The 25,188-nt window shown below is 47.4% G+C and overlaps 2 protein-coding genes across 2 annotated transcripts; both read left to right on the top strand.

Annotated features, from left to right (window-relative positions):
* The first annotated feature begins 834 nt into the window (after positions 1-834).
* Positions 835-12,200, top strand: GFI1B (growth factor independent 1B transcriptional repressor). The gene is made up of 7 exons (XM_080356031.1): positions 835-989; positions 5,670-5,794; positions 7,162-7,308; positions 7,701-7,963; positions 8,222-8,359; positions 8,819-8,984; positions 9,426-12,200. The coding sequence occupies exons 2-7, from the start codon at positions 5,680-5,682 to the stop codon at positions 9,602-9,604; spliced, it is 1,008 nt and encodes a 335-aa protein (XP_080212157.1). The 5' UTR covers positions 835-989; positions 5,670-5,679; the 3' UTR covers positions 9,605-12,200.
* Positions 12,201-14,246: 2,046 nt separating this feature from the next.
* LOC308047498 (bile salt-activated lipase-like) lies at positions 14,247-24,305 on the top strand. Its single transcript, XM_080356030.1, has 11 exons — positions 14,247-14,356; positions 19,895-20,045; positions 20,479-20,601; positions 20,913-21,110; positions 21,211-21,341; positions 21,611-21,718; positions 21,923-22,040; positions 22,181-22,367; positions 22,921-23,124; positions 23,627-23,824; positions 24,057-24,305. Exons 1-11 carry the CDS (start codon positions 14,342-14,344, stop codon positions 24,265-24,267), a joined length of 1,644 nt encoding a protein of 547 aa, XP_080212156.1. The 5' UTR covers positions 14,247-14,341; the 3' UTR covers positions 24,268-24,305.
* The last annotated feature ends 883 nt before the right edge of the window (positions 24,306-25,188 follow it).

Consider the following 25,188-nt stretch of genomic DNA (forward strand, 5'->3'; position numbering starts at 1 on the left):
AAGTCACTCTGCCTCATTCTCCCTCCTTCCACCCTGCCCTTGTAGGGGTTTGACAGTCAATTATTTCACATTTGCAAACCCATTTTCAAGCCTTTTTTGAAAGCAAGTGATAGAAGTGCAAATTCTTATTATTGCTCTTCAAGAGGTTTTTGCAAAGATGCTCGTTAATGAGCTTGCTTAATGAGCTTCCTTAAATCTATATTTATATCCTATATACAGCTGTATATAGATAGAGCAGTGCCTAAAATATGTATGGATTGCACACACATATGCCTAGGAAAACGAAGGCTGATTAACACACATCTTTTTCTGTTATTACTGTGCAAGTATTTATTCCTTTTTCCTTGGAAACTGGAGAGATAAAAGATCCATTCTGGAATAAAATAATTTTGTGCATATGCGCTAGATGGTTTTGTTTATGAGACCCAAGTATGTGAGTGTATGCGAGACAGATGGTGTGTCTGTTTGTGAAAGATATGATGCGTGGATGAATGTGTGTAAAAATACAGGTTTCTTAAGAGGTCTTTTTTAAAAAAAAAAAAGAAAAGGAAAAGACAAAATAACAAATGTCTGCTTGGTACATTATTTCACTGTGTCATGCTCTTTGTCAATATGACAGAGGAGTGTTCCTGCGGCAGGGAAAGCTGCCCCAGAAAGTGAAGGGTGCTGCCCTTGGGGTTTCGAGCTGGGCATCGTGAATTCTCTTCAAGTTTTAAAAGTCCTGGAAAGTTTTGATAAGCAAATGCTTGCTGGGCTCTGCTTCTCTATTGGCTGCTGCTTCGCCGCCAGATTTTGACACAAATAATCTGATTGAAAAATCAGGGAGGGGAACGAGGGCAAGAAAATAGAGAGAGAAAAAAGGAGAAGTATCTATTTCAGCAGACTGCGACTAAGTGAAAAAGTGGAAGAGGAGTCCAGAGAGAAGACAACGTCCCGCTTGTCCGGGGAGATTTCAAGGCGAAGCCAGTAAAGCAAAGTCCCCCAAACAGGTGATTGATTTATTATTTTAAATGCTCCTCATTTCATTGTTTTTCTTCTCATTTCTCTCATGTGTTTTTCTAAGCTTTTTCTTCTTTGCCTGTGTTTGCAAATATGTAACATATTCCACTGCCTAAGCCACTTGTCCTGAGGGTGCCTTTATGGTAATAGTTCACTTAATTCAAATGAGTCAAGCCTTTAAAAATTATACACTATATACTTCAGTCTCACCTGTGAAAATGGTAATAGCAGGACAAAATATAAAAGATATGATGATGGTCTCGGGTACCCGCACCCCAACAAGCTCCACACAGCAGGAATAGTTTCTAAATGTCAACTTTTGTACTTGAGCATTGAGGAGAGGGTGTATGTTATTTTCCCTTTTAATTGCTCTTTTACGGGGCCAGACCTTTAAATTCAGAAAGCAACACACCTCTGCTGACATCAGGTAATCTGTGCCAATTTTGCTAGATGATAATCCAGTCTCTCCTGTTGAGTTTTGCTTCAAATCTATCTTTTATTTTATTATTTTCCCATGCTTTTTAAGTACAGGCTGATCTAGTGTAACAATTTTTGGTATATGGAATTAGCTATTTACAGATGCTCGTATACCACCACATTGATTCAATACATTAAGCATGAAAGCATCTATATTATACTTTAAGGTGATATAGAATTTGGCAGGTTGCTCTATATAACTCTATCCATGGAAACCTAAGGCAAAATTTGCTAAAGCCAGTGGCATTCCCAGCATCACTCCGAGCTAAATGAGTTTCTTGAATAACAAATGCTGCGATTATATTCCAAACATTTTTTCTCTATACTATGGGTGTACAAGCATTTCCATTCCACTTCTTGGACAACAATTCCAGCAGAATTTGCTGTCCCCACCATCACATCCACTTCCCCCATCTTACCACAGCAATTAAAAAGGTTCTGCTCATTTTCCCCCTAACAAAGTTGCATCCGAGTTACTTGCCCCATTTGATATCGCAACGGTGGACGTGATCAATATTGTTGTAAAGAACTTGAATTCTTTGTGAATATTCTTTTCTATTTAAAGAGTTAGGAGTCCGTAAGACCTCTTATTTTATTTGGGCTTAAAAATTTCACACACAGGTTGTGTCCTGTTTTGTGCTTTTTTCCTCAAAAAGGTAGTGTTCTGAAAGACAAACTGTTCTTTCTTTTTGGAAGCTTCACCCTTATCAGAAAGAACAACAAAAAAGCAATATTAAGATTTAAATATAAGTAATGGGAAGGAAATAAGCCTCTTTTAGTCTAAAACTTTCTACACTCATCAACTTATATGAAGACATATCCCAATTGCAAGTTAAAATTATGTCTCTCTGCTGAGTGTAGAGTGAAAAGGGGTTTCATCTCTACAATTAACCTGGTAAATTTGAAAACAGGATTATGTCATTTTAGAGGAAAATAAAAGCTTAAGAATGGAACTTACTCTGCAAATTGGGTTCCCGATTCAGCGTGGCACAATCCTGCAAGCACCTGTTCCCAAATACGGTGTTTGGTGTTATAAATCCTGTCGCTGAAGGAACCAGAGACAACAGCTCCACAATCTACTTCAGTGAGAATACGAATTTGTTCTAAGTTGTATCAAAGAGCCCAATGCTGTATTTTTGGGTACCACGAGCTCCTATGCAGTTAAGTGGGAGTTAGGGCTTCACAAGGAACACAGGATTAAGTGAAATTACGATTCTGAAGTCAGAAACATCCCCCTATATATATAAGGAAAACAAACAAAAAAGACATAACAAAACAACCCCAACTTTTAATTTGGTTCTCGCACAATCGCCAGCGCTTCAGTTTCACGTTACAGTTTTACATGTCATTCTCTGCAAAATCACCAGAGAGCATCACTGAGGATAAAGGACCTTCGAGCATAGGAGGGGAACATGCAAATGCTGAGTCTCCTTTCAGATGTGACTGGGGATTTTATAACTGGTAGCAGAAGTCCTTCGAAGGTACTTCAGATTAGGTACCTAAAATAATGAAGCAGGTTTCCCTTGGGTCCTTTCACTGTCTTTTCCTCATGGCAGATTACTACAACAGTATTGTACAGCTACATGAATGGCAAACGAATAAGAATGTAAATTCTAGCCAGCTACTGATTTTATATTCTACACAGCACTTGGGTTTTGGGTCTCGCTCCTGCCCAGGCAATGAACTCCCTTGTGCACTCGCCAGTCAAGGCAGAAATTGCTGCCACAGGGGCCAGCAAGAACAGACTCCATAGAAATAAAGCTTTTAGCAACAGGTTGAAGCTAAATTACATTGGAAGCTTAAAAGACTTTAAGATGTAACGGGGTCTGTTGTCCACAGCAGTGCTGTCCCTGTGAAATATGGTTAACCATTAGTAGCTTGCTACTGATAATCTTGAGTTTTGTGAGAGAGAGTATACTATCATCTCCCCTCAATCTGTGCTTCTTGCTTTCCTTTAACCCCGTTGTGTGAATCACATAGACAGTCCAATGCAGTTGTTAATTAACTCGGCTTTGGGTTCCCAGTTCCTGTTTTCTCTGTAAAATGGGGTGGAGGAAGGTAACTTCCCTTCTGTAACGTTCAGCAGTGCATTAAAGATCATTGTGCTCAGCAAAGGCTCTTATCAGCAGTCAAGATACTGGACCAAATTTGACTTTGACATATGCTGCAGCAAACACATCCCAAAAAATCCCATTGATTCATGCACGTCTACTTTCAACTGCCATCAGAAAAGAGGGGCTGTACTTTGTGCCTTCAGGTACTTTGCATATTGGTACCGCCATAAAACACTGCAGGAGTGCTTATGCCACCTGTCACCAGTCCCCTGATGTACCTGGGTAAGTGTCCAGCAATACCTTGGGGTCCTCGAGCTGGTGGCAGAGAGACTGTTCCAGCTGGCACTGCTGGGCATAGGCTTCACCCACTGCCACAGCCTCATCCTTCACTGTGTAGGAAGCCCAGGGCAATTAACTAGTTAATTCAGGCATCTAAAGATGGTGGTATCAATACCCTCCATTGTGGACACAGTCCTGCCCCACCACATGGGAAAATCCCTTTGGCACGAGTGGGAATTCCATGTATAAAGGGTTTGTGGCAGGACTTTAGCTTGGGGTGCGTCTGTATTGCAGAGTTCTGCTCCGTGCACAGATACCCCAACTGGGACTGATTGTGAAGCTGTGAGACCCCCTGAGGGTCTGCAGGGGTGTGAGGGGCACAGGCTGAGCACGTTGCTGGAAGGCTTATCCCCATCACATCCCTGAGCAGGGGGTATCTCTGTGCACGCAGCCTTTTGCCAGGCAGAGATGCACTGTACAATACTCAGAAAGAACCTCATTAGTAGTTACAGAAGAGTAAATACAGCAACATGCTTCAGCATTGCTTCTCTCAAGGGCATACTCATGGTTCATTCTCAGTACTGTTTTGCCCTCTAAAATTAAATCAACAAATCTACTCTTGGCCTCTGTTTCCTCTTATTCATCTCAAGTTACATGCAAATTTCTCAGGAAAATGATGAAGAAAAACAGGTGAGTCATTTCAGGAGAAAAAAAATGGCTAGAGACACCGAGAGTTATCCCTGAAGTCATAGGAGAAACAGTGGAATCCTGGATTTAAAAGACACCTATCACTGCATTTCCAAAGGCAGCTGAACTGGTGAGCACCCAGTTCTCACCAACAACCATGGGCTGGGTGATCCACCTCTGCAAATCTGGCCCTCGGACCCTTCAACAAAACACCACTGGGCTATCGGATTGTGTTTATCGTATAGGGGAAATGTGGGCACTTCTGAACCCCAAGGAGCAAATCTTTTCCATTCCTGGCTGCTTGGGATTCCAGGAGCCCACACTGCTCTGTCCTGACTTACACAGACATTGCAGGTCATTCCTAATTAACAGGAGCAAACTTGGATTTATTAGTTTTTTTTAGTAAGAAGTAGGCTACGCTTCAGCTGCTCTTGGGGAAAAAATACCTGAACAATAATACACTTTCCCAGAGAGCCAGAACTCACTGCTGATTTTTCATATGAAATATAGCAAGATTTGCTTTTAGTGCTACTATCCTGAACAATTGCAAGGGAAAATGCAAATACATATGCAAATAACATGCCAGCTGATGTTGCCATACGCAGCATCCAGCCTGTTGTCATTCTGCTTACACAAGAACAGTTACTGGCCACGGGGAGTAAGCACAGGGCGGGCTGGCTTCTGGGTAGTAAAGATAACAGATGCATTGCAAGAGAATTTTGTATGATTAAATTTCAGCATTTGATGTTTGTTTCTAACCCGTCGTTTCAACGGTCTGTGATATTTGAGTCAGATCCAAAAGGTAACCTGTCTCACCCAGCACTGCCGCGCTGCCTCTGGTTGACCGTTGTTTGTCAGCCAGAATTACAAAATACTCAAGCTATGGCCAACAAGAATGAAACCCAGCACACATCATGGCTGTGGGGATTTTCCAGTGCATCTCTCCTATTATTAGATGTTGTTTCTGTCATTATTATTTGTGCAGCAATTTCGCTCCCTGGTCTTAAACTGGGTGAAGGGACTTTTCAGCTGAACTTCCCATCTCCCAAGTAGAAGGGTTTTAATTCTCATCGCTGCTGCAAACAGAGCTGATGTGCTGGGGAAACAAATGATAAATTACCCCCCAAACCACAGGGTTTTACCTGCTATTTTTCTGTGTTTCTGCCTGGACAGTGAATGGAAAATGCCACGTTCCTTTTTGGTGAAGAGCAAAAAGGCTCACTCCTATCATCAACATCGCTTTGTGGAAGATGACCTGCCTAGCCTCACATGGGACCCAGTCCCCTCTCCCTTCACTGGTGAGTCAATCCAGCCATGTGGCTTGTAAGAATACACCTGGGCAAATCAATAATTGAGCAGGATGAGTGAGCTGAAGAGCAACTAAGGGCTTCCACATAGTGATGTCAGTCTGAGGACAGGCTGGTCCCCCACTTTGTGCCCTCTTTCTCTAGGCCAAATCCACACTGTTCCACTGAAACCAAATTTAGATCCTCCCTTTGTTTCCTGCTGCGGAGATTGGCGATGTAAGATTGTTGTGTAGAGTTGATCATTTTGGGGAAAGATGGCCAGCTTCAGGCAACTAACAATTAGGAAAAGAGCTTGCACTTGGTTGCTGGTCTACAAACTCACAGCTTTGCCACCTCAATCTCCAGCTTGCTCTTTTCATTGTTCTCATTCTCTCTGGACCTACATTCTCTCACCTCAGTGTGTTACCACCTCTTCCTGATAATTTGCAAGGAAGGTCACAGCTAGAGTGAGAAAATGCTAGTGATACCCAAACACCGACTGTGGAAGGAGTCCCAGGTGATATACTATATTAACATCAACCAACACTGCTTCTGCCTGTTCCCGCTGTCTTCCCTCTGCTCCCGTTCCTGCTCTCCCACAGCCACCTCTGCACTGCCAGGCCAAGGCAATTATCTTAGTCCTTCAGGCATCATTCAAATTTTCTTTATTCAAATCTAGGATCAGCTTACCCTTTGTTCTAGCCCTGGCTGTCAAATTAGAGTCCAACCCTATGATAAGTTTGATTAAAAAGAAAGAAGGTGACATTTTAATTTCAATTCCTGCCACCATCCTATGGCCATTTGTTGTGTCTCTCTCACTTTCAATAAGTGCTGGTTGATGTCTTTAAGGGCTGGGACAAGCATGGAGAAATGGGAGTGTGGGCAGGATGAGACCAGGCTCTGTGGTCACCTTTGCAACTGCGTAAGCAGTTACCTCCCCTCTCTGCTTCCCTACTTGGCTGTCCATAAATTCAGGTTAACAATACCAAACTCTCTTAGGACGGGGTGGGGAAGTTAATAAGTTAGTGATTATTAGTTACCCACACAAATGGAAATGGTTTTAAATAGGGAAGTGATTCTTACAGACATGTGGTCTTCTAGGGTTAATTTTCGCTAACTATGTAGGGTATCAACTGTCCTATCATTTCTTTCTGCCTCCCTCTGCCTTGCCTATCTCATCCTGCTTGGAATTTCCCTTTGTCAGCAATGAACAGACCTTGATTGCTGTGCTGATTGCACCACTCCGCACTTATTCAGAGAATTCAGCACGGGCTCATGTATCTGAGCATGAATTCATACATAAGTACAAACCCCACCTTAATGGACTCTTCTCTTAACAGCTAAATTAAACTAACTGTGACTCCACTGTGTGATTACAGCCGTAGGAGACAAGACACCCGAGAACATCAAGAAACAGGACCTAGAATGTGTGGTTCCAAAACAAGAAAAGGACCCACCCGAACTGAAAGAAGAAAGCGTCCCTGTCCAGTACCTGAGCAGGATGCCAGCGGGGCCTTCAGCTCAAGGTCTGCTACCCAAGACCACACTTGCAAAAGATGGGCTGGCTTATGGAGCCCCCACAAGTGGGTCCAGATTTTAAGTAAATGGCAGCTCTTATTTTGACAGCATTTTGTCCACATGATAACTTGTTCAACCACCACACGAAGCAGGGCTAGTAGGGGGGGTAACATTCCCTTAGCATTCCCTCTCCCATAAAATTTCCTCAGATTGAAATCAGTCATAATAGGAATTTTGTAGGGGGATTAGGATTTGAATCAAAGGAGGTGTTACCAGCTGCAACTCCCAAGGTCAGGCCAGACATTAAATGGGGGAAATGGTACCTGGGGAACCTTTTTACTGGTGCTCAGCTGCAGGCAATGGCATGACACTCACTTCTCCCTCTCCTTTGCAAATGCAGAGATGGCCATCCCAGGTCTGCAAATCAAAGACTGCACTAACTTGACAAGCACCCCTTCCTTCTACAAAACCGGCTTTTCTTGGGAGGCTTTCCATTTGCCATACAGCTACCGGCAGATGTCTTCCAGCATGCAGTCAGCCCTGCTGGAGCACCCAGTGAGCCTGTACGGAAGCCACCTCCTGCCAAGCACTGAGCCTCCTCTGGATTACAGCATGCATTTCTCCTCGGACATGGAGACCTACCACTGCGTGAAGTGCAACAAGGTGCGTGTTGGACGAGAACCTCAGGGATGGGCTGCAGTGATTTTCATTGCGCGTGTCAGCGTTTCACTGGGTTACACCACAGCTCAAAATGGGTACCTACTTGTTCTCCTGATTAGGGGACAAGGGCGCTAGGAATGACGCAGTTCACATGGCCCACAAGAGGGAAAAATCAAATGAAGAGAAGGAATTGAAAACGGAGGTGGAGACACAGCTACCTCATGTCAACAAAAATAAAATCACTGGCATTTTGTTTTGCAGGTATTCTCCACTCCCCATGGACTGGAGGTCCATGTCCGCAGGTCTCATAGTGGGACCCGGCCCTTTGCTTGTGAAGTATGTGGCAAAACCTTTGGACACGCTGTGAGCCTGGAGCAGCACACCAATATTCACTCCCAGGTGGGTAGCGTGTTTCCAGAAAACCAGCTCTCCAGAGCTCCTGAGTGCTTGAACCTTAGCTGTTGCTTATTCAGTTATCAAGGAAGTGACATTCCCTAGGTTGCTTTCCTGGAGCACGCAACGACAATTATAGGAGCTCTGAAGACCATAAGTCACAGATATTGGTCTCACAAATCTCAGACTGCCCTTCAGAATTCCTTGGGTGGGCAGGGAGAATCATTCTACTGGTTCTCCTGTGCCTCACCTCCTCCTGAAGGGCACAGGAGTTTGGATCACAAGATGCAATTCATTTCCATAAGTAATTCTGCCTGCATTCTCTTTGTACTGCACCTAGCACATCGGTCCATGAGCTGAGGAGATTTGCTTATCAAATCTACTGTTCTCAAAGGCTTAACGCTCTTCAAGCTCTGTCACATGTCTTGCAGCCACAGGCACCCCATGATTTTCTTTCCCTAACAGGAAAGAAGTTTTGAGTGCAAGATGTGTGGGAAGACATTCAAACGTTCCTCCACCCTTTCCACTCATCTCCTGATCCATTCAGACACACGGCCCTATCCCTGCCAATACTGTGGGAAGCGCTTTCACCAGAAGTCAGATATGAAGAAACACACTTACATCCACACTGGTAAGAAACAATATTCCTTAGAAGCAAATGCAAATTAGAGTCCATCATGTTGATATACACAGCCCCCAGACAGAGAGAGGCTGGACCAGGGATGTGTCCAGAGGCACTGGAAAGTCATTCTTCCCTGTTTGGTAAGACAGCAGAAGGTCTAAGCATCACTGAGATGCGTGTCATCCTCTGTATCACAAGGAGGGGGTTATTGACCAGCATGTGATGGTTGTAGCCAGCCCTGGATGCAGACAGGGCAGGAACCACCCATCCAGAGAGGCCTGTCTGGCTCCTCTCACCCTCTGGTGCTGGAGCAGAGCAGCATTAGCAGAACAGCTGGGCTGGCAGCACCCTGATGCCCAAGCATAGGCAGTCAGGTCTGAGTCTGCTAAACAGCATTTCTACCTCCCTTCTCTCATCTCTTAACTGTTTCTTATTTTCTCTGCCCTGCAGGGGAGAAGCCCCACAAATGCCAGGTATGCGGCAAAGCCTTCAGCCAGAGCTCCAACCTCATCACCCACAGCCGCAAGCACACCGGCTTCAAGCCCTTCAGCTGTGAGCTCTGTGCCAAGGGCTTCCAGCGCAAGGTGGATCTTCGGAGGCACCGGGAGACCCAACACAGTCTCAAGTGAGGGACAGCCCCAGGTCTCCGCTGGAGCTCCCGCTGCCAGTGCATGCACCAGGGAAGATGACTCCAACTCCTCCATCCAGTGTTGGGCTGCCCATCTCATAAAGCTTCCTATGTTCCTCTGGGCACTCCAGGGCCTTGCACATCCCAGTAGGTGACACAGAAACATGTGGGAGCTCTCACTTTCCAACTAAAATAGGCATCAGCCCAGATATAACCTCACCTGCTCAAGTGCAAATCCAGAGGAATTCCTCCAATGTCACTATTACTCTGGATTTACACCCTGTGCAAAATCTGGTTCAGACTTACCAGCAGTGAGGTAGAAACTCCTGGGCTAGTGGCAGCAAAAATCTGTGCCAAGCTAGTGCTGTAACCATGTTCTGCTTTGATAGTTAGGAAGATAAGGCTAGGGCATGCAAATAGATTGCCTTCAGTGAGCTGTGTGCAACCTGAACAGGGCTGCTGCAGAGACTTGCCCAGGTCATAAATTCTGGCAACAGCCACCTCAGTCATTTTCTTTTAGCGGAGCATTTACTGTGATCAAATGACAAGTTAACTGTGTCGTATTTTTAGCTGGGAGTGGGAGGAAAATACTGAGAAAACAGCTCCTATCCCTGATAACAGGGGTCTCTAAATGCATTCCTCATACACGCTACACTGCGAAGATCCCTGGGTTAGCAGCAACCAGGCGAGCTCCAGGAAGAGCCGTGCCACAGAGCTGGGCATAACCTAATAAACCCCACGTCTCAGTGCCATGTGAGAGAGACTGGCTGTTCTTGGAATCCAGGCTAGTATGTCCCACAATATTTCGCTGCATGCTGGACATACCGGCTTAGAGCTGTCCTGGGCAATCTCGTGTCACTGCATGGTCAGGAATGGCCCTTGGATATCAATGTCAAGAGCCAGAGTTCTGCTTTCCAGCCACACTCTTAAAGGAAGAGGTGACCTGGCCTGTACACATTGGCATAATATGCAAGTACCTTACAAATATTATACAAACAGAGCAGTAGCATTTCCTCCTTCCAGGTGTAGGGGTTGAAGCAATGCACTAGAACAAGTAAAAAGCCAGTTTCCCTCCAAGCTCTGCTGCCTTCTCACTGTACAACCTTCAGCAAGTCACTGCACTGGACTTTTCTGTCTCCACCTCTCATGATGATGTGGAGTCATTCACTCAGGTTTGTAGAGTCCCTTGAGTTCTTAACAGGAAGGACAAAGTATTATTATAGCATTAAAAAAGACAAGTGCTTTCAGTTAAGCAGGGCATTGCAGCAGCACACAGCCCCCTCCATACCCACATCCCTGAACACGTGGCCTCAGACAATGACACGGGCAGAAAGTAGCCTGGAGAACAGGCTCTGGCACAAACCATTTCACTCCAAATGCTTCTGAAGGAAGACTGTCATCGTGGGGGGGAAATCCAAATGGAAAATTCATTTACTGCCAAGAGAAAAAGAGGTCCTTTCCCACCCCCAGTTACACTACCATAAATCCAAAGCCATTCTCCTGATGGAGAACTAGAACGCACTCACTCCTGTTTTATGCTGTGCCTAAGCTGTTAGTCATTAACATGCACTCTGGAAGCTCCAAACAGAGTCTGTACTCCTGGCTTTACTTGTACACTGTAAATATGTATTTATACTTATTCTAATGTATATTTTTATTGCACTACACCAGACAGTAACAACATGTACAGGCCTGCTGGGTTTTATCTGGTAAATTTGTTCCCTCTCAGTAACTGGGCTAACGTAGTTTATTTCATGTTAAAAACATCCGTTTCAAGAAAGGCTCATACGTGGTTCTGGAGGTACAGGCAGTGGGGATAGAGGGGAAAAGGAGGAGGGAGAGAGTACAGCATTGCCCCATACAGTTCAAATGGAAATTCACACACAGGACAGGGCTCCTAAACTTAGATATGAAATAATAAATAAAACTCTGAGTCATGCCAGAGCCTGGTCAGGGCAAGGATTCCAGTGGAGATGTTTAACCTGTTGTGACCATGACACCAGGCACACATACGCATGTGTGAACACTCTCACACATGCACAAGTCTTACTCAAGGTAAGGTCATATCAGCTTACTAAAGCTGCTGCCAAAAATGCAAACTGTGTTTGTTATTCCCCTTGTCCTCCACAAATCTGCAAATAGAAATATTTAAAGAGCATGTCAGCATCTGAACTGCCCAGGACCTAATACCCTCCAGCCCCAAAGCACATGGACACACCAGCACAGGCTTCCCCGCTGTGTCCTGGGGACAGCAGGTGTGTCTGGCTCCTCTGGAGCTCCCCGGTTTGGGGGAGTTCTGGAGGGAAGTGCTGGCACGGGCTGATCAGCAGGACTGCCTGTAAAACCACTCGTAAAAACAAATCAGCTGGTTCTTCTGAGCCTGCTGAACAAGGGCTACTGTATCCATTAGATTTCCATTCCTATCTTTGATTTCCATGGCATGTGGGAGGTATAACCTTCAACAGGCAGCTGGGGTCTTCTGTCCTAAAGCTGTGCTTCTACAGCTGGCTTCTCCCTCCTCACAAAGCACCCTGGCTTTTATTTCCCCAGGACTCTAGGGCTGGCAGCTACTTTCACCATTACTGTGCTTAGTGCAGAGCAGTTACACCAGATGAGACAGTGCCAGCCTTACCATTTTATTTGTGAGGAGCCTGGTGAGCACATCCCAGGAGATGCAAGGGTGGGTTTAGATGTATGGGCAGCAAGCAGAGAAATACACTGGGATGGCATTAGGCAGCATGCCTAACTGCCTCCAACAAACATCTGTGGCCAAAACAGCCCAGGGCCCCCATCCGACCCACTCCCCCAGGCGCTGGGATCCTATCTGCAGAACCACGGGCTGTGGATGGACGCCAGCTGGCAGGGACACTGTGAGATGGTACAGCCAGAGTCAGGACGTGACCCAAGAGGGGAGGAAGAAGAGAGAGAATTAGCTTGCAGAGTTTTCCACAAAGGCACTACAGTTTCTTTCTCTAGATATCCAGGTACCACCACCTGCCTCCTTTCTCCTCAAGCCCCATCCTTCCTTTGGGTACATGGATGTCAGCAGCCTAGAGGAAAACCTCTGCTCTGAGAACAGGAGTGCTCTGAGAACAACCCCTTTGCCACCATTTCCCCTTGCAAAAAAAAATATTCTGGTCAGTCAATCAAGGAAACAGATAACAAAAGGCAAAATCTCAACTAATCTTTGTGGCTGAAGAAAGAGCTGATTGTTTTTACCTTGGTCTGAGCCCGCCCTGTGTCCTGTACTTCCCCAGTCCTCTTTAGACTTCTTCCCTTTACTGCCAGGGGAAAAAAATCCTGATCTTTGGGCTGTTTTGTTTAGCAAATGAGGGACATGCAAAGCAACAACCCTGGGCATCTGTCAGGAGGAGAGAGGTGCCTCTGTGCCTTCCAGACAGCCTGCAGGCACCTCCATGGAGTGGAATCCTAGAGAAGGCAAAAACCTGAAGTTTTCATGTTGTGTTGACAATGGTTAGGGAAGACCTAAGAGGAACTGAGAGAAAGGACAGGGAAGAATTAGGCTGCAGTTGGGTACAGGTTGGATTGGAAAACAAATACGTGCTAAGTCCAGTTGCTTTCCACCCAAGACTTTGCAAGAAAGCATTTTCAGTGCAAAAAAAAGATAAGAGCAGAGTCCCTTGTCCTCATAGCAGGTCATTCCCCTCAGGGCCACACAGTTGTAGGTTATGGGGACACAGCATCAGGTTAGTCCTAGCCCCCTTGCATAATTCCTGACCTACCATCTTCCAACTAACATTCACCATGGACACACACTGATCTTAAGGCTGCAGCCTTGACCTGAGACTTGAGATCTGCTGCATGTTTCCTGCACAACCTCAAGCAAGACATGAGGGCTGGATTTCTGAAGTTGTTCAGCACACTATGAAGCTCACAGAAAGCTTCACCCCATCTGTGAGAGGAGGATAATAATCCCCCCTATCCCCTTCATTTCACTTGTTTATTTCAACAGTAAGATAGCCAGGAATGGGACTGCTCCTCTTTATCTTCTATATACAGCACCTCACACAATGGAGCCTTGATCTCAGCTGGAACGCCTAAGTGCTACTGCAATACTAATAAAGGTGATAGAAACTTAATTCACCAAAGCAACCCAATTCTGTAACTGGTTTAGAAAAAAAACCCTCCAGTGAGAACTCCACATTAAAACAATTAAACAAGTGGAGAAACAGAGTGAACAAAAACACAGAGAGGATAAAAATGAGCAGCATTTCCACTGGTGAATAATATTCCAAGGGGAGAGACAGGGCTGGATACCGATGCTACAAACAACCCACTCAACACCCGCATTTTAAAGGTGCTGTGTCAGCACAAGCATTTTTCAATCTGGTCCTTAGGCTGCTCTGACCTGCTGGCCCCAGGGTGATCTGTGTTCACGGTACCAGGCGGCAAGAAAGGGAGCGAGGAGTCCCCAAGAATGGGGAAATCTGAGGCTGGGGAGGAGCTGAGCTTGCACTGGCCTCAGCTTTGGTCTGATAAGTTTATCAAGCACTGCCGGCTGCTAACTGTCAGCCGGTGAACAGGGCCTGTTAGGGAGGAGGAACAGCTCCCAGGGCAAGATAGGACAGCCCAGGCCTTATCAGAGCTCCTGAGCCAAAGAGGGAACTGGAGAGCGGGCACTTTCCAACCACTTCATCTGAACAACAGACAGATTGGCAGGAAAGGGCTGTCAGCCCTTCGCTCCTGCCACCCAGCCATCAGCAGGGAGCCCCCATGCATGCAAACAGCCCTGGTAAGTGCAGCGTGAGAGTCGCAAATGTGAACATAGTGGCCCGAGGGAATGCACGGGGTAGGTTTTCTTAGGGGCATTGCCCAGCGCGGAGAGTCAGATTTACAGCAAACAATTCAGGTGCTTACTGAGCAAGCTGCTCCTGTTCAGTGCCCAGAGCAGCAGTGCTCGCCCCTGCTGCCTTGTACAGGTTTGGGAAGAGAACCTTGCATTTCAAAATAAATCTAGTCACCAAGTTTTGGTGTACAGCAAATGGCTTTGTTTTCCCTCTACCGTTTCTGAAAAATAGTAAGAAAACCTAAGTGAATAGAAGAGGAAAACCCTGACCATTCCCATCTGAGCTCCAAAAGTGTGGCCAGCAAATACCCCTCCATGCTGATCACCAGGGCAGCAATAACCATATCAATGCAGCTGAAGGTCATAGCAGAGAGACTCTCTGACATTTGTGCAAGCTCCCTGTGTGTGCACCTCAGCCGCGACAAGGAGGGTAAAAAAGATTCCCTCCTGACACATCCTCTGCTCATTTTCCCTACTGAGGACATGCTGTGCAAGGTAGAACCAGCATCAGATCAGCAGCTTCAACATACTAGCACGAGACCATTCAGACAGCTGTCATTCTGCATCTGGCTCACCTTTGGCTCTTTGGCTGGGTTCAAGGTGGTGACTTGGGTCCTGCCCATATCAGGGGATTTCACAGAGAACTGGCCCCATTGCAAGCTCTGACCCTGTACTGGGAGGATGGGATCACACTTGGCTGTCTGGGTGCAAGTGCTGTCCCAAGCCCTCCATGGGATATGAGGCAGGAAACCTGCAGCACCGATGAAGGGCAGGATGTCTCCTATGTGAGCTAGTCCCTCAACGGTTCCCTTTCTGGCAAGTAACATATCTAGGGAGGGATTTACCTCCTCCTAAAGCACATATCTAAACCAGGACAGAACTCATGCCTTCAACACACCTCCTTCTCTCCCTGGGGAGCCTGGTATCTGCAGGCATCTAAAGTTACATGAGATGAGTCATGTGGTCTCTGCACTATTCTCTGGCCAAATTTCTCACAGCTGTTTCTGCTCCAGCCTGTAATCTGCTCTTCTCCAGGCCACTAACAACCTTTAAGCCATTTAATTCCTCTGTGCATCAGGGACTCCTAAGCAAGTTGTGAGTACAACAGCCACATTCAGCACTGGCCAACACAACTCTGAGGATCAAGGCTTCCTCATGAAAAATGAGTTAGAAAACCCTACCCCATTGATTCTGCCTTCCTTTTGAATAATTTTAAAGCAATGAGGCTTTATCTTATATCCCAGACCCTTCTATATTAGGACCTCTGGTGGGATTTTTGGCAGTGGTCAAGTCCGCTGGTTTCTTTTCTTTATGAAGTAGAATTTATCTCTTGTCTCAGTTGGGGAAGGGGAAGTCAGAGATGATGGAACATTCCTGTTCTTGAAAGGGCCCCATCCTGGGAGTGCGGACATGGTGAACCAGTGTGTCAGTCAGACATCTATGCCTCAGCTCCTTATTTAGATCCAGCCTGTAGTAGCTTGACTGTGAATCAGTCAGACCCAAAGGACACCCAGATGTGACAGCACCTGGAAAAGAGTCCAGAAACCAAAGCTGCATTTTCTTAGTGTCATGGAGAATATTAAACGAGTCTCAAAATTCAAAGAAGGATTGTATTCCTGGCTTTGCCATTCTCAGCTGATCTAAGCCAGTCACTATCCCTCTCTATGTCCCAGGTTTCCCATCTGCAAAAGCATTTTAGTTCCCAGCTCTTATATTGATCATTAGGCAGTGGGCAAAATCCAGACCCATTGTGACAAAAACAGCTGCATAAGTTACACCAGTGGAATTTGGTGTATCCTCTCCAAATAAACATGCACACAAATGCCTTGGAGCCCTGACACATCTTTCTTCACACCGCACCTTACTACTGCATGTCTGGAAGCAGCCACTATGTAACACAACGTATTTCAAGCCAAATCCCTATTTTCCTGTGTGTTCCCACTGAAGCAGGCACAGCATGCAACAGTCTGCAGGATTCAGCCCCTTGTCTGCAAGTGCTCTCACAACATCATCATAAACTCTGCAGGACATACAACACAAGCCTTGTGGTTGACAGGATCAACAATTTATATTTCTGGGGCACCACCTCCTCAGCCCCACTTCCTCAATCCCAAAGTCTCCAGCAATCTTAGCTCGGAAGGGAATGTGACTCAGGCCTCCAACCGAAGGGCTGTCATCTGCAAACCCTGACGACTGGATGTGGCCGTGGTTTTATCACTGTCCACCAGCTGCCTCTAGAGCTCTTGCCTCCTCCCCAATGATTCAGCAAATCTTCTTCCAGCAGAAAAACAAGCGCACAAGTGAACAAATCACAATGTCAGATTACAAAGATGAGCGGGGGAAAAACTGCGGCGCAAAGGAGGGAGATAAAAGCTGGTGAAGTTGCACGAGCCAAGGGTGAAAGGCCTGGCAAAGATGTGGTTTTTGGAGCGGGGCAATAATAATGTGAAAAATAGGGTTGTAATTTGGATTCTTTACACTGTGAAACACTGGTAACAATAAAAGGAACATAACATGTAAGGAAATGAAGCATATTCTGCCCTCTGCTATCCGGGCATTGAACATGGCTGATATGGATTTTTACTGCTATAGCTGAAAGCTGAATAGTCCATCCTGGTTTACACTGGAACAAAGTTCCACCAAGCAAACTATTTCCAGAAGGACTTCTTGCTCTCCATAACCAAGACCTTCAATAATTTGGAAGCCCATTAGCAGGTACTTTGAACATCACTCTCCCTGAAAAAAAAAGTTCTGTAAGCCATCCGGTATCCAAGGCATGGCAGAGGGCAGATAGAAATAATGGTTTAACTTCTGACATTTTGGACCACTGTATGAGATTTATATATTACAGGCCTTTTCCATAAACTCTTTTTTCCCTGCTGTAACCACTCCTGAGGTGGAACTTGGTATCAGCTTAACAACTAACAGCACACAGTCTATAGAATAGAAAGTAAAGAAGAAACTTGAGCCAGACCTTAGCTAGGTGGTGTAATATTTCCCCCATGGTATTCAGTCCAGACACTCCCGTCAGAGCCCATGGCACACTGGTGGAATCTCTCAGCCCAGTGGGTCCTCTCACATCTGTGAGACAGACACACAGCTTTCCACTAGATTAAATGCAACACAAAAACCAAGTACAGAAGGAAAAGGAGCTCAGGAGCTGTGTATACAGGTATTACGGATGGATAAACTGAAGCTGATTTGGTCTCACATCGCTTTTACACTCCATCTGATTAACCTTGCCAGCCAGCACAGAGATCAATGACACTAAAATACAACTAAGCAGTACTGACTTACCTTGTTACGGGCTTGTATATGCTTTGTGAATATTTCAGTATTCATCCCACCAACAACTTCCAGCTCACAAAAGCTCCTTGTCCCTCTCTGAGGGCTCCCAAGGGGAGCAGGGTTTGGGTGCTTGTACCCACAGTGCCTCCTGCTCTTCCCTAGGGAACACAAAAGATGCAAACACAGCACCAGGCAGAAAATCTGCCCTCAAGCCCACCCAGGGAATTAATGCTGCATACACCATGTGTAAGTAATGCCAGGGCTGTCTGCTTTTAAAGCGTTTCCCTCTGTAGTGCTCTCACCTGTTCTCACAGGTTTGGGGGATCCCTCTCAAGTGTAACAATAATCAGGTGTGTTCTTAGAGCTCCAGTGGCAGAGCCAAGGGGATTACAGTTTATAAACTGAAAATGCGGTACTGCTGCACCCTACAGGCTGAAAACAGCGATAGGTAGTTCTTTTAGTTACAATCACGCTCTCTAAGCCAGGCTCAGCACTTTTGGGAGGCTGGCTCATGGCTCCTGGGTATTTGAGATGGGAGGTTCTGATTCAGCCCTATCCTGGAGTTCCCACGAAATGAACAGACCCACGGCCCATCCTGCGGCTGTAACACCAACACACAAACACGCACATGTACAAATACAGACGTGTCACCAGCCCTGACTCCAGGACTCTGTATGGGGAGCGGGCTCAGCTGTGCAAGATCCGTCCCCAACACCCCGGCTGCTGAGTGTGGGGACACCCAGGAAAGGGGAGCGCAGGGGTGGGGTGAGGCTGGTTTCATGGGGTGGAGATGGGATGGAAACCTTCACCTGTATAAGCTGCTGCCCTGTTCTGTTTTATCCCTCCTGATTTGGTACACCGGAGGGAGGAACGCTTGAGAAACTGCCTGGACAGCAGAAACATCAGCAGAAGTCCACCTGAGGAATGGACCTGGTGATGTGGCAATGATGTCTGCATCCCCATCACGCCCCAGGCAGTGTGGGGTGCGGTGAGCCCGGCTTTGTGCAGCTTCCAGCGGCTGGAGCTGAGGGAGAGCCCACAGGAGTTGATGCCAAATGTTCCTGTGACCACGCTCACCGGACCTGTTCTATCCGGGGTCCAGTTGGTTTTGCCAGAAGAACAATCTGTCACATCTCCCACAAGAAACATCTTCTGTTTTCTCACTGTTGGCCTTCATCTGCACTTGAAATAAAAAGCGTCAACTGCATTCCCATCTTGCCTTGTCCCTGTGCCCTGCTGAGCTGTAGAAACCACAGCAGAGCAAATACAGAGGGTGAAACCTGTTGTGCAGCAAATGCATTCCATAGAAATCAGAGGCCAGCTGCCTGAGGGTTTTCTGTCAGACAGCAGAGGGGACGTCTGTCAGTGTGCAACTGGGTGTAGCTTTGCAGGGGGTTTTAATTTAAACTTTATTTCTTCAGTGGTATCACAGGGGTCTTTTGTGGTACCGGTAGGAGATTCCACACCCCATAGGGAGGTGGGGCTAGAGGTAAAGCAACCCACTGCTCACATGGCTGAGTCCTTTCTGTTCCAAAATCTGTAGCACAAACTTCCAGTTTCACGTGTTTCCATGAAGGCCCCAAGTCCATGTTTGTCACAGTCAGAAAGCATATATAATGCATGGTTTAATATTGTTTCAGCCTTCTGTACTTGTATGAGGCTTCTCAAGGCTTTAGCATTTTTTCTGTTGTCTGGAGTTTTGTCAGACTGAGATATTTCCTTATGTTTGACCTCCAACCCACAAAAGCAACACCTGCAGGGCTCTCACACAGCAATGCCAGTTACCTCAGCCATGGTTTGGCCTCAGCCCCCTGAAAGCCAAGTGTGTAGAGGCTGCCCCGGTTTACCTTAGAGCCAAGCCAAGGTCGTGGCTTTGATGCAGAGCTGCACTCCAGGCTATATAAACACATAGGGCTGCAGGTGAGGGCGGCCCCTCCGGTGTGTGCTCACCATGGCTCGCTGGGAGATCCTCTGCTTTGCCTTGTGCTCCTACCTTGGGGCGGCGTGGGCTGCAACTGTAAGTACAAAAGCTGTGGGCTTTGCACAAGGGTCCAAGGAGGTGGCTGGAGAAGGGGGCTGCAAATCCGTCCATCTGGGGGACTGGCCAGGGCAAAATGTGCAGGTGGGCAACGTGGGAAGCCAGAGGCATGAAGGACTGTGCAATGGATCTTCTCTTCTCAATGGTATCACATGCAGCTGGGTGTCGTGTACACCGAGGGCGGTTTTGTGGAAGGCGAAAGTAAAAAACTGGGTCTCTTCGGTGACTATATTGACATCTTCAGAGGGATTCCCTTTGCTGCCCCTCCAAAGCGTCTGGAAGACCCTCAACCTCATCCTGGCTGGCAGGGTAAGATCCAGCTTTTGGACACCTTTGGGTTTGGGTTTTCTTTTAATCTCTCTTTCTCTTTAGTCCTTTCTTGACAAGCCAAAGATGTTGTTGCCTGCTTCCATCTCCTAAGCAGCACCAAGAAAAAGCCCTTAATCTCACAGCCGGTACAACAGTCCATGTCTAAGTGTCCCCAAGCCACTCAAGCAACCACATTAAGTAACAAAACCAAAACATGATACCTGCATCTCCCCTCACCAGCCTCGGGTGTCCCAAGCTAGTTCACATGGAAAAGGGTCCCATTTTGTCATTCCCTCTAGACCAGTCCCAGTGGCTGGGGAGGCTTTACTGCCTCTGCACTGGACCCACAGAGGACCAGATGGATGGACAGAGAGGTTGCAATCAAACAACAGAATTGATGTCTCTAACTAGGACCTGCTGCCTCTCCTCTCAGGAACACTGAAGGCAAAAGAATACCAAAAGCGCTGCCTGCAGGCGACACTTGCACAAACTGATGTCCGAGGGAGTGAGGACTGTCTCTACCTGAACATCTGGATCCCTCAAGGCAGGAAACAGGGTATGTGCTTGGCAGAGACCTAGGGAGGAGATTCTCGTTTGTTTTTTATAGCCAAATTGCTCTGGACTCTCTCTCAGAACTGTGTCCCCATATTGGGCAACTGCAGGAGCCCTGATTTGCAGAGGGAAGGGTGGGAGCCACGTCAACCAGTGTCCTGCAGCTGCAGCCTGTTGGGAATTTCAGCCTCCTGTACAGAGCATGGCTTTTCTTGGCCATAGGTTATTGTGAAGTGTCTGGTGGGCACAGGGATGGAAGGGCAGCACTTTCCAGCTGTGCTGTGGCTCACACTGCTCTTCTTCCTCTTCTCCCAGTCTCTACCAACCTGCCGGTGATGATCTGGATCTACGGCGGTGCCTTCCTTTTTGGAGGGGGTCAGGGAGCCAACTTTCTCGATAACTACCTCTATGATGGTGAGGAGATCGCTGTGCGGGGCAACGTGATCGTGGTGAATTTCAACTATCGTGTGGGGCCCCTTGGCTTCCTGAGCACTGGAGACGCAAACCTGCCAGGTACTGTAGCCGCTGCCCATTCGGGGGAGCCTGTCCCGTGTCCCCGGTGTGTCGGCTTTGCTGTGCCCTTGCTCAATGGTGGTTGCTCTCTGTTGCTCAGGGAACTATGGGCTGAAGGACCAGCACATGGCTATTGCCTGGGTGAAGAGGAATATCCGGGCCTTTGGGGGTGACCCAGATAACATCACCATCTTTGGGGAATCAGCTGGTGCTGTCAGCGTCTCCCTGCAGGTGTGTTGTCTTTATTGGTTCCTCTGCAGAAGGCTCGTGTCCTCACTTTTGGACCTCTGGTGAAACAGCATTTACTTGCCATGTCCACCTACTCTGCTCTTCACTGTATGGCCTTTTAATTTGAACTGCTGATGCTGTTCACAGCACGAGAGCCGGCAGCTTCCGCGGGCCAGATGCACAAGCTGTGAGGAGATTGGCCGGGTCTGGCAGGCGCTGGTCTGTTCAAGATTTCATACCTGAAACGCCTTTGTTTTTGTTGTGCACCACAGATGCTGAGCCCGAAGAACACAGGATTGTTCAAGAGAGCCATCAGCCAGAGCGGTGTCGCCCTGTGCAGCTGGGCCATCCAGAAGGACCCTCTGTCCTGGGCTAAAAAGGTAACGTGCAAGTCTTGCCTAACGGAATGGGAAAACCAAGACGTGATTCCTTAAAGAACAGCATAACTAGCAAGGGATTTTACAGGAGCCCTGTGGATACATGCGGCTTTAAGATTAAAACAAAATTCTGCCTCTGCAAAGCCAGGAGCAAAGCCTGGCTTTGGAAGGTAATGCTGGGAGGTTTCTCTCTGTCCCTTCCTGCAGATTGGAGAGAAGGTGGGCTGCCCCACGGACAACACCGCTGCCTTGGCCAACTGCCTGCGTGTCTCTGACCCCCAAGCCGTGACTTCAGCCTACACCCTGCAGCTGGTTAACGTGCCCGGTGAGTCCCCGGGGCTGTCCTGTGGTCCCACACCCACTCAGCCTGTGCTCTCTACAGTTCCTTGAGACTTGGGATATGCCAGGTCACGCTTCTCTCTTTCCTCAGCTCCTAATGCACTCAGGTTTTGTCTCTTGCTGCAGTTCCCATAGTTCACACACTCGCCCTCACTCCCGTCATTGATGGAGACTTCCTCCCAGACATGCCAGAGAACCTCTTTGCCAACGCTGCTGATATCGACTACCTTGCTGGGGTCAACAACATGGATGGACACTTCTTTGCTGGCATTGATATGCCTGCTATCAACCGCCCACTTGTGAGAATCACTGCGTAAGTGAGGAACGGTCCTAAAACCCTTAACAGGAGGAAACTTATCTTTAATGTGCCCCAAACTTTGACCACTCAGACCTGAGTGGATAGGGCACAACCTCCAAAACAAGATGTCATGCCACTCCAGGCTGCCTTGGGCATATGCTGCCAAGTCCATGGCCTTCAAGAGAAAGGACCAGCTGGCAGGGAAACCTCCCCATCGGCCTTGAAGGTGCTCCTGATCTCAGCACGAGCGATAGGCTTGGCAGCCCTGATGCTTTCTTTCCAGAGCAGGTACATGCTGGCTGTGCTGGGCACCTGCCCTGTAAGGCTCCTCTTTGAGGATGAAAGGAGCTTGTGACCTATTTGGCCCCAGCTGTTCTGCTGAGAAGCCTGGGAAGCACATGCCCACCATGTGAAATCTGGTCTCACATCCTGGGTTTTTATTCCACCAGGTCATTGCCAATCGCAGGGTTGGATGTGACCATCAGTGGGGGCTGGGATCCATTTCCATGAGTCCTGCCCCACTGGAAGGTGCCAGTCTTTAATCACTTGATACTACCTGTCTTTTCAGGGATGAGGTCTATAATTTGGTCAGAGGACTCACCATGGACAGGGGCGAGCGTGGAGCCACTGAGACGTACAATCTCTACACACAAACGTGGGGCGACAACCCAGACCAGGAGGTCATGAAGAAGACAGTGGTGGCTTTGGCTACTGACTACATCTTCCTGATTCCCACACAGTGGACACTGAATATGCACGTGCAGCATGCCGGGTGAGCTGCTGAGCCTTGGTTGGAACCCAAAGCCTGCCTGGGGTCCAAAACATTCCGTTTCCAGCAGAGGGGGTTGAGCAGCACGTTAATGGGTCTGAACTGGAAGGAGGAAGCTGTTTTGGTACTGAGTGCACACTTACATGTGGCTCACACACACACTATTTCTCTAATTTTACCGGGCAGTCCGCTAGGTATTTGTTTTAAATTCCCATTAAAACAAGGTTTTGCTCCTTAAAACTTCAGACCTCATCCTAGCAATGTTTGATGCCACAAGACAAGGCAGTTGGATGATAATGAGGATTACTGTGAGAATCAGAAATGAGAGAGAAAAATTACCAGATAGAAGGAGGTTTTCTACTGAGAACACCTCTTAGATGCAAGGGAGCTCCTTTCCAGGCCTGAAGCTCTCGTTCTGATGGTATTTGGAGCATGTTTATGAACCCGCACCCCTTTCTCTGTTCTCCACTTGCAACCATTTATCAAGTCTATTTTATTTCCCCAGGACTGGCAAGACGTACAGCTACTTGTTCTCCCAGCCATCCCGAATGCCCGTCTACCCAGGGTGGGTAGGGGCAGACCATATGGATGACCTGCAGTACGTGTTTGGGAAACCCTTTTCCACTCCCCTGGGCTACTGGCCCAAGTACAGGACTCTCTCAAGAGCCATGATTGCTTACTGGACCAATTTTGCCAGGACAGGGTGAGTGATTTCAGTTCCATATTTGGGGCTCGCTGCAGTGCTTCACCCTGCTGCTTTGCCTATTAACTGCTTGAAGCAGTTCCCAAAAGTGGGATGTCCTCTGTCTTTGCACTCCCTTAAAGCCTCCCTTGAGCAGATGGGGTAGATGGGGTCCTTGCTGAACACCACAAGCCTTACTCCATCCACAAGCTGCCCTGATAAAACCACGTAAGTGTTTCTTGTGTTTCCGCAGGGATCCCAACACTGGGTACTCAGAGGTGCCTGTTAACTGGCCAGCCTACACCACTGATGGTGGTTATTACCTGGAAATCAACAGCGACCTAAACAAGAACTCTGTGAAGCAGAACCTGAGATCCCAGTACGTGACCTACTGGAACACGGTCTATCAGAATCTGCCGGTGGTTGCCAACATCCCCCAGACTCTGGAACTGCTGTGGAGCTAAGGAAAAATACCTTTTAAAGACAGTCCCAATTCATTAAAGTCTTGCTTGTAATTGAGCGATTTTGGCTTCTCTGTCTTTGCCGTGACAAGATTTTCTCCATGATATTAAGGTCAAGCAACAAGCGATATTCAGTCCCTTGCAAAGCATGTTTCCTCTCGTCCTCTCACTTGTTATTTAGGAGAAGAGATTTCTTTCAGACAGTTCAGAGATCAGAAGGTCTCCCCTCAGCTCCTGTTCTCCAGCTGAACCCCCAGGTCCCTCAGCCGTTCCCATCACACTTGTGCTCCAGCCCCTTCCCCAGCTCCGTTCCCTTCTCTCAACTCACTCCCGCACCTCAAGGGCTTTCTTGTCATGAGGGGCCCAAAACTGACCTCAGGATTCGAGGTTTGGCCTCCCCAGTGCTCAGTCCAGGGGACGGTCACTGCCCCGGTCCTCTGGTCCTGCTGGCCACACTGGTGCTGACACAAGCCAAGATGCTGGTGGCCTTTTTGACCACCTGCTGGCTCATGTCCAGCCGCTGTCACCAATACTCCCAGTCCTTTTCCGTCAGGAGCTTTCCAGCCGCTCTTCCCTGAAGCTGGAGCTTTCATGGGGTTGTTCTGACCCAAGGGCAGGACCTGGCACTTGGCCTTGTTGAACCTCAGACAATTGGCCTCAGCCCATCAATCCAGCCACTTAAGATCCCTCTAAAAGCCTTCCTACCTTCCAGCAGATCAACACTCCCACCCAACTTGGTGTCATTTGCAAACTGACTGAAAGGTGCACTTAATCCAGTTAGTGCCTTTTCTCACAATGTAGTAAATAGCTGTGTTGGTTCTGGGATGGAGAGGCAGTGAAATATTTTTTCTGGTTTGATAGATTCCTCTAGAAGACACATCTTCAAGTTACTATTTTCTTTCTTTTTCATCACTTGAAGAAGCC

Source organism: Nesoenas mayeri (genome assembly GCF_963082525.1).
Source record: "Nesoenas mayeri genome assembly, chromosome: 18".
Taxonomy (NCBI): Eukaryota; Metazoa; Chordata; class Aves; order Columbiformes; family Columbidae; genus Nesoenas; species Nesoenas mayeri.

Excerpts from the sequence above, each read along its gene's own strand:
- GFI1B (XM_080356031.1), top strand. The coding sequence starts at position 5,680 with ATGCCACGTTCCTTTTTGGTGAAGAGCAAAAAGGCTCACTCCTATCAT. Across the intron at positions 7,964-8,221 it reads ACTGCGTGAAGTGCAACAAG|GTATTCTCCACTCCCCATGG; the intron begins GTGCGTGTTGGA and ends TTTGTTTTGCAG. Across the intron at positions 8,985-9,425 it reads ACACACTTACATCCACACTG|GGGAGAAGCCCCACAAATGC; the intron begins GTAAGAAACAAT and ends TCTGCCCTGCAG.
- LOC308047498 (XM_080356030.1), top strand. Across the intron at positions 20,602-20,912 it reads CCCTCAAGGCAGGAAACAGG|TCTCTACCAACCTGCCGGTG; the intron begins GTATGTGCTTGG and ends CTCTTCTCCCAG. Across the intron at positions 23,825-24,056 it reads ACCAATTTTGCCAGGACAGG|GGATCCCAACACTGGGTACT; the intron begins GTGAGTGATTTC and ends GTGTTTCCGCAG.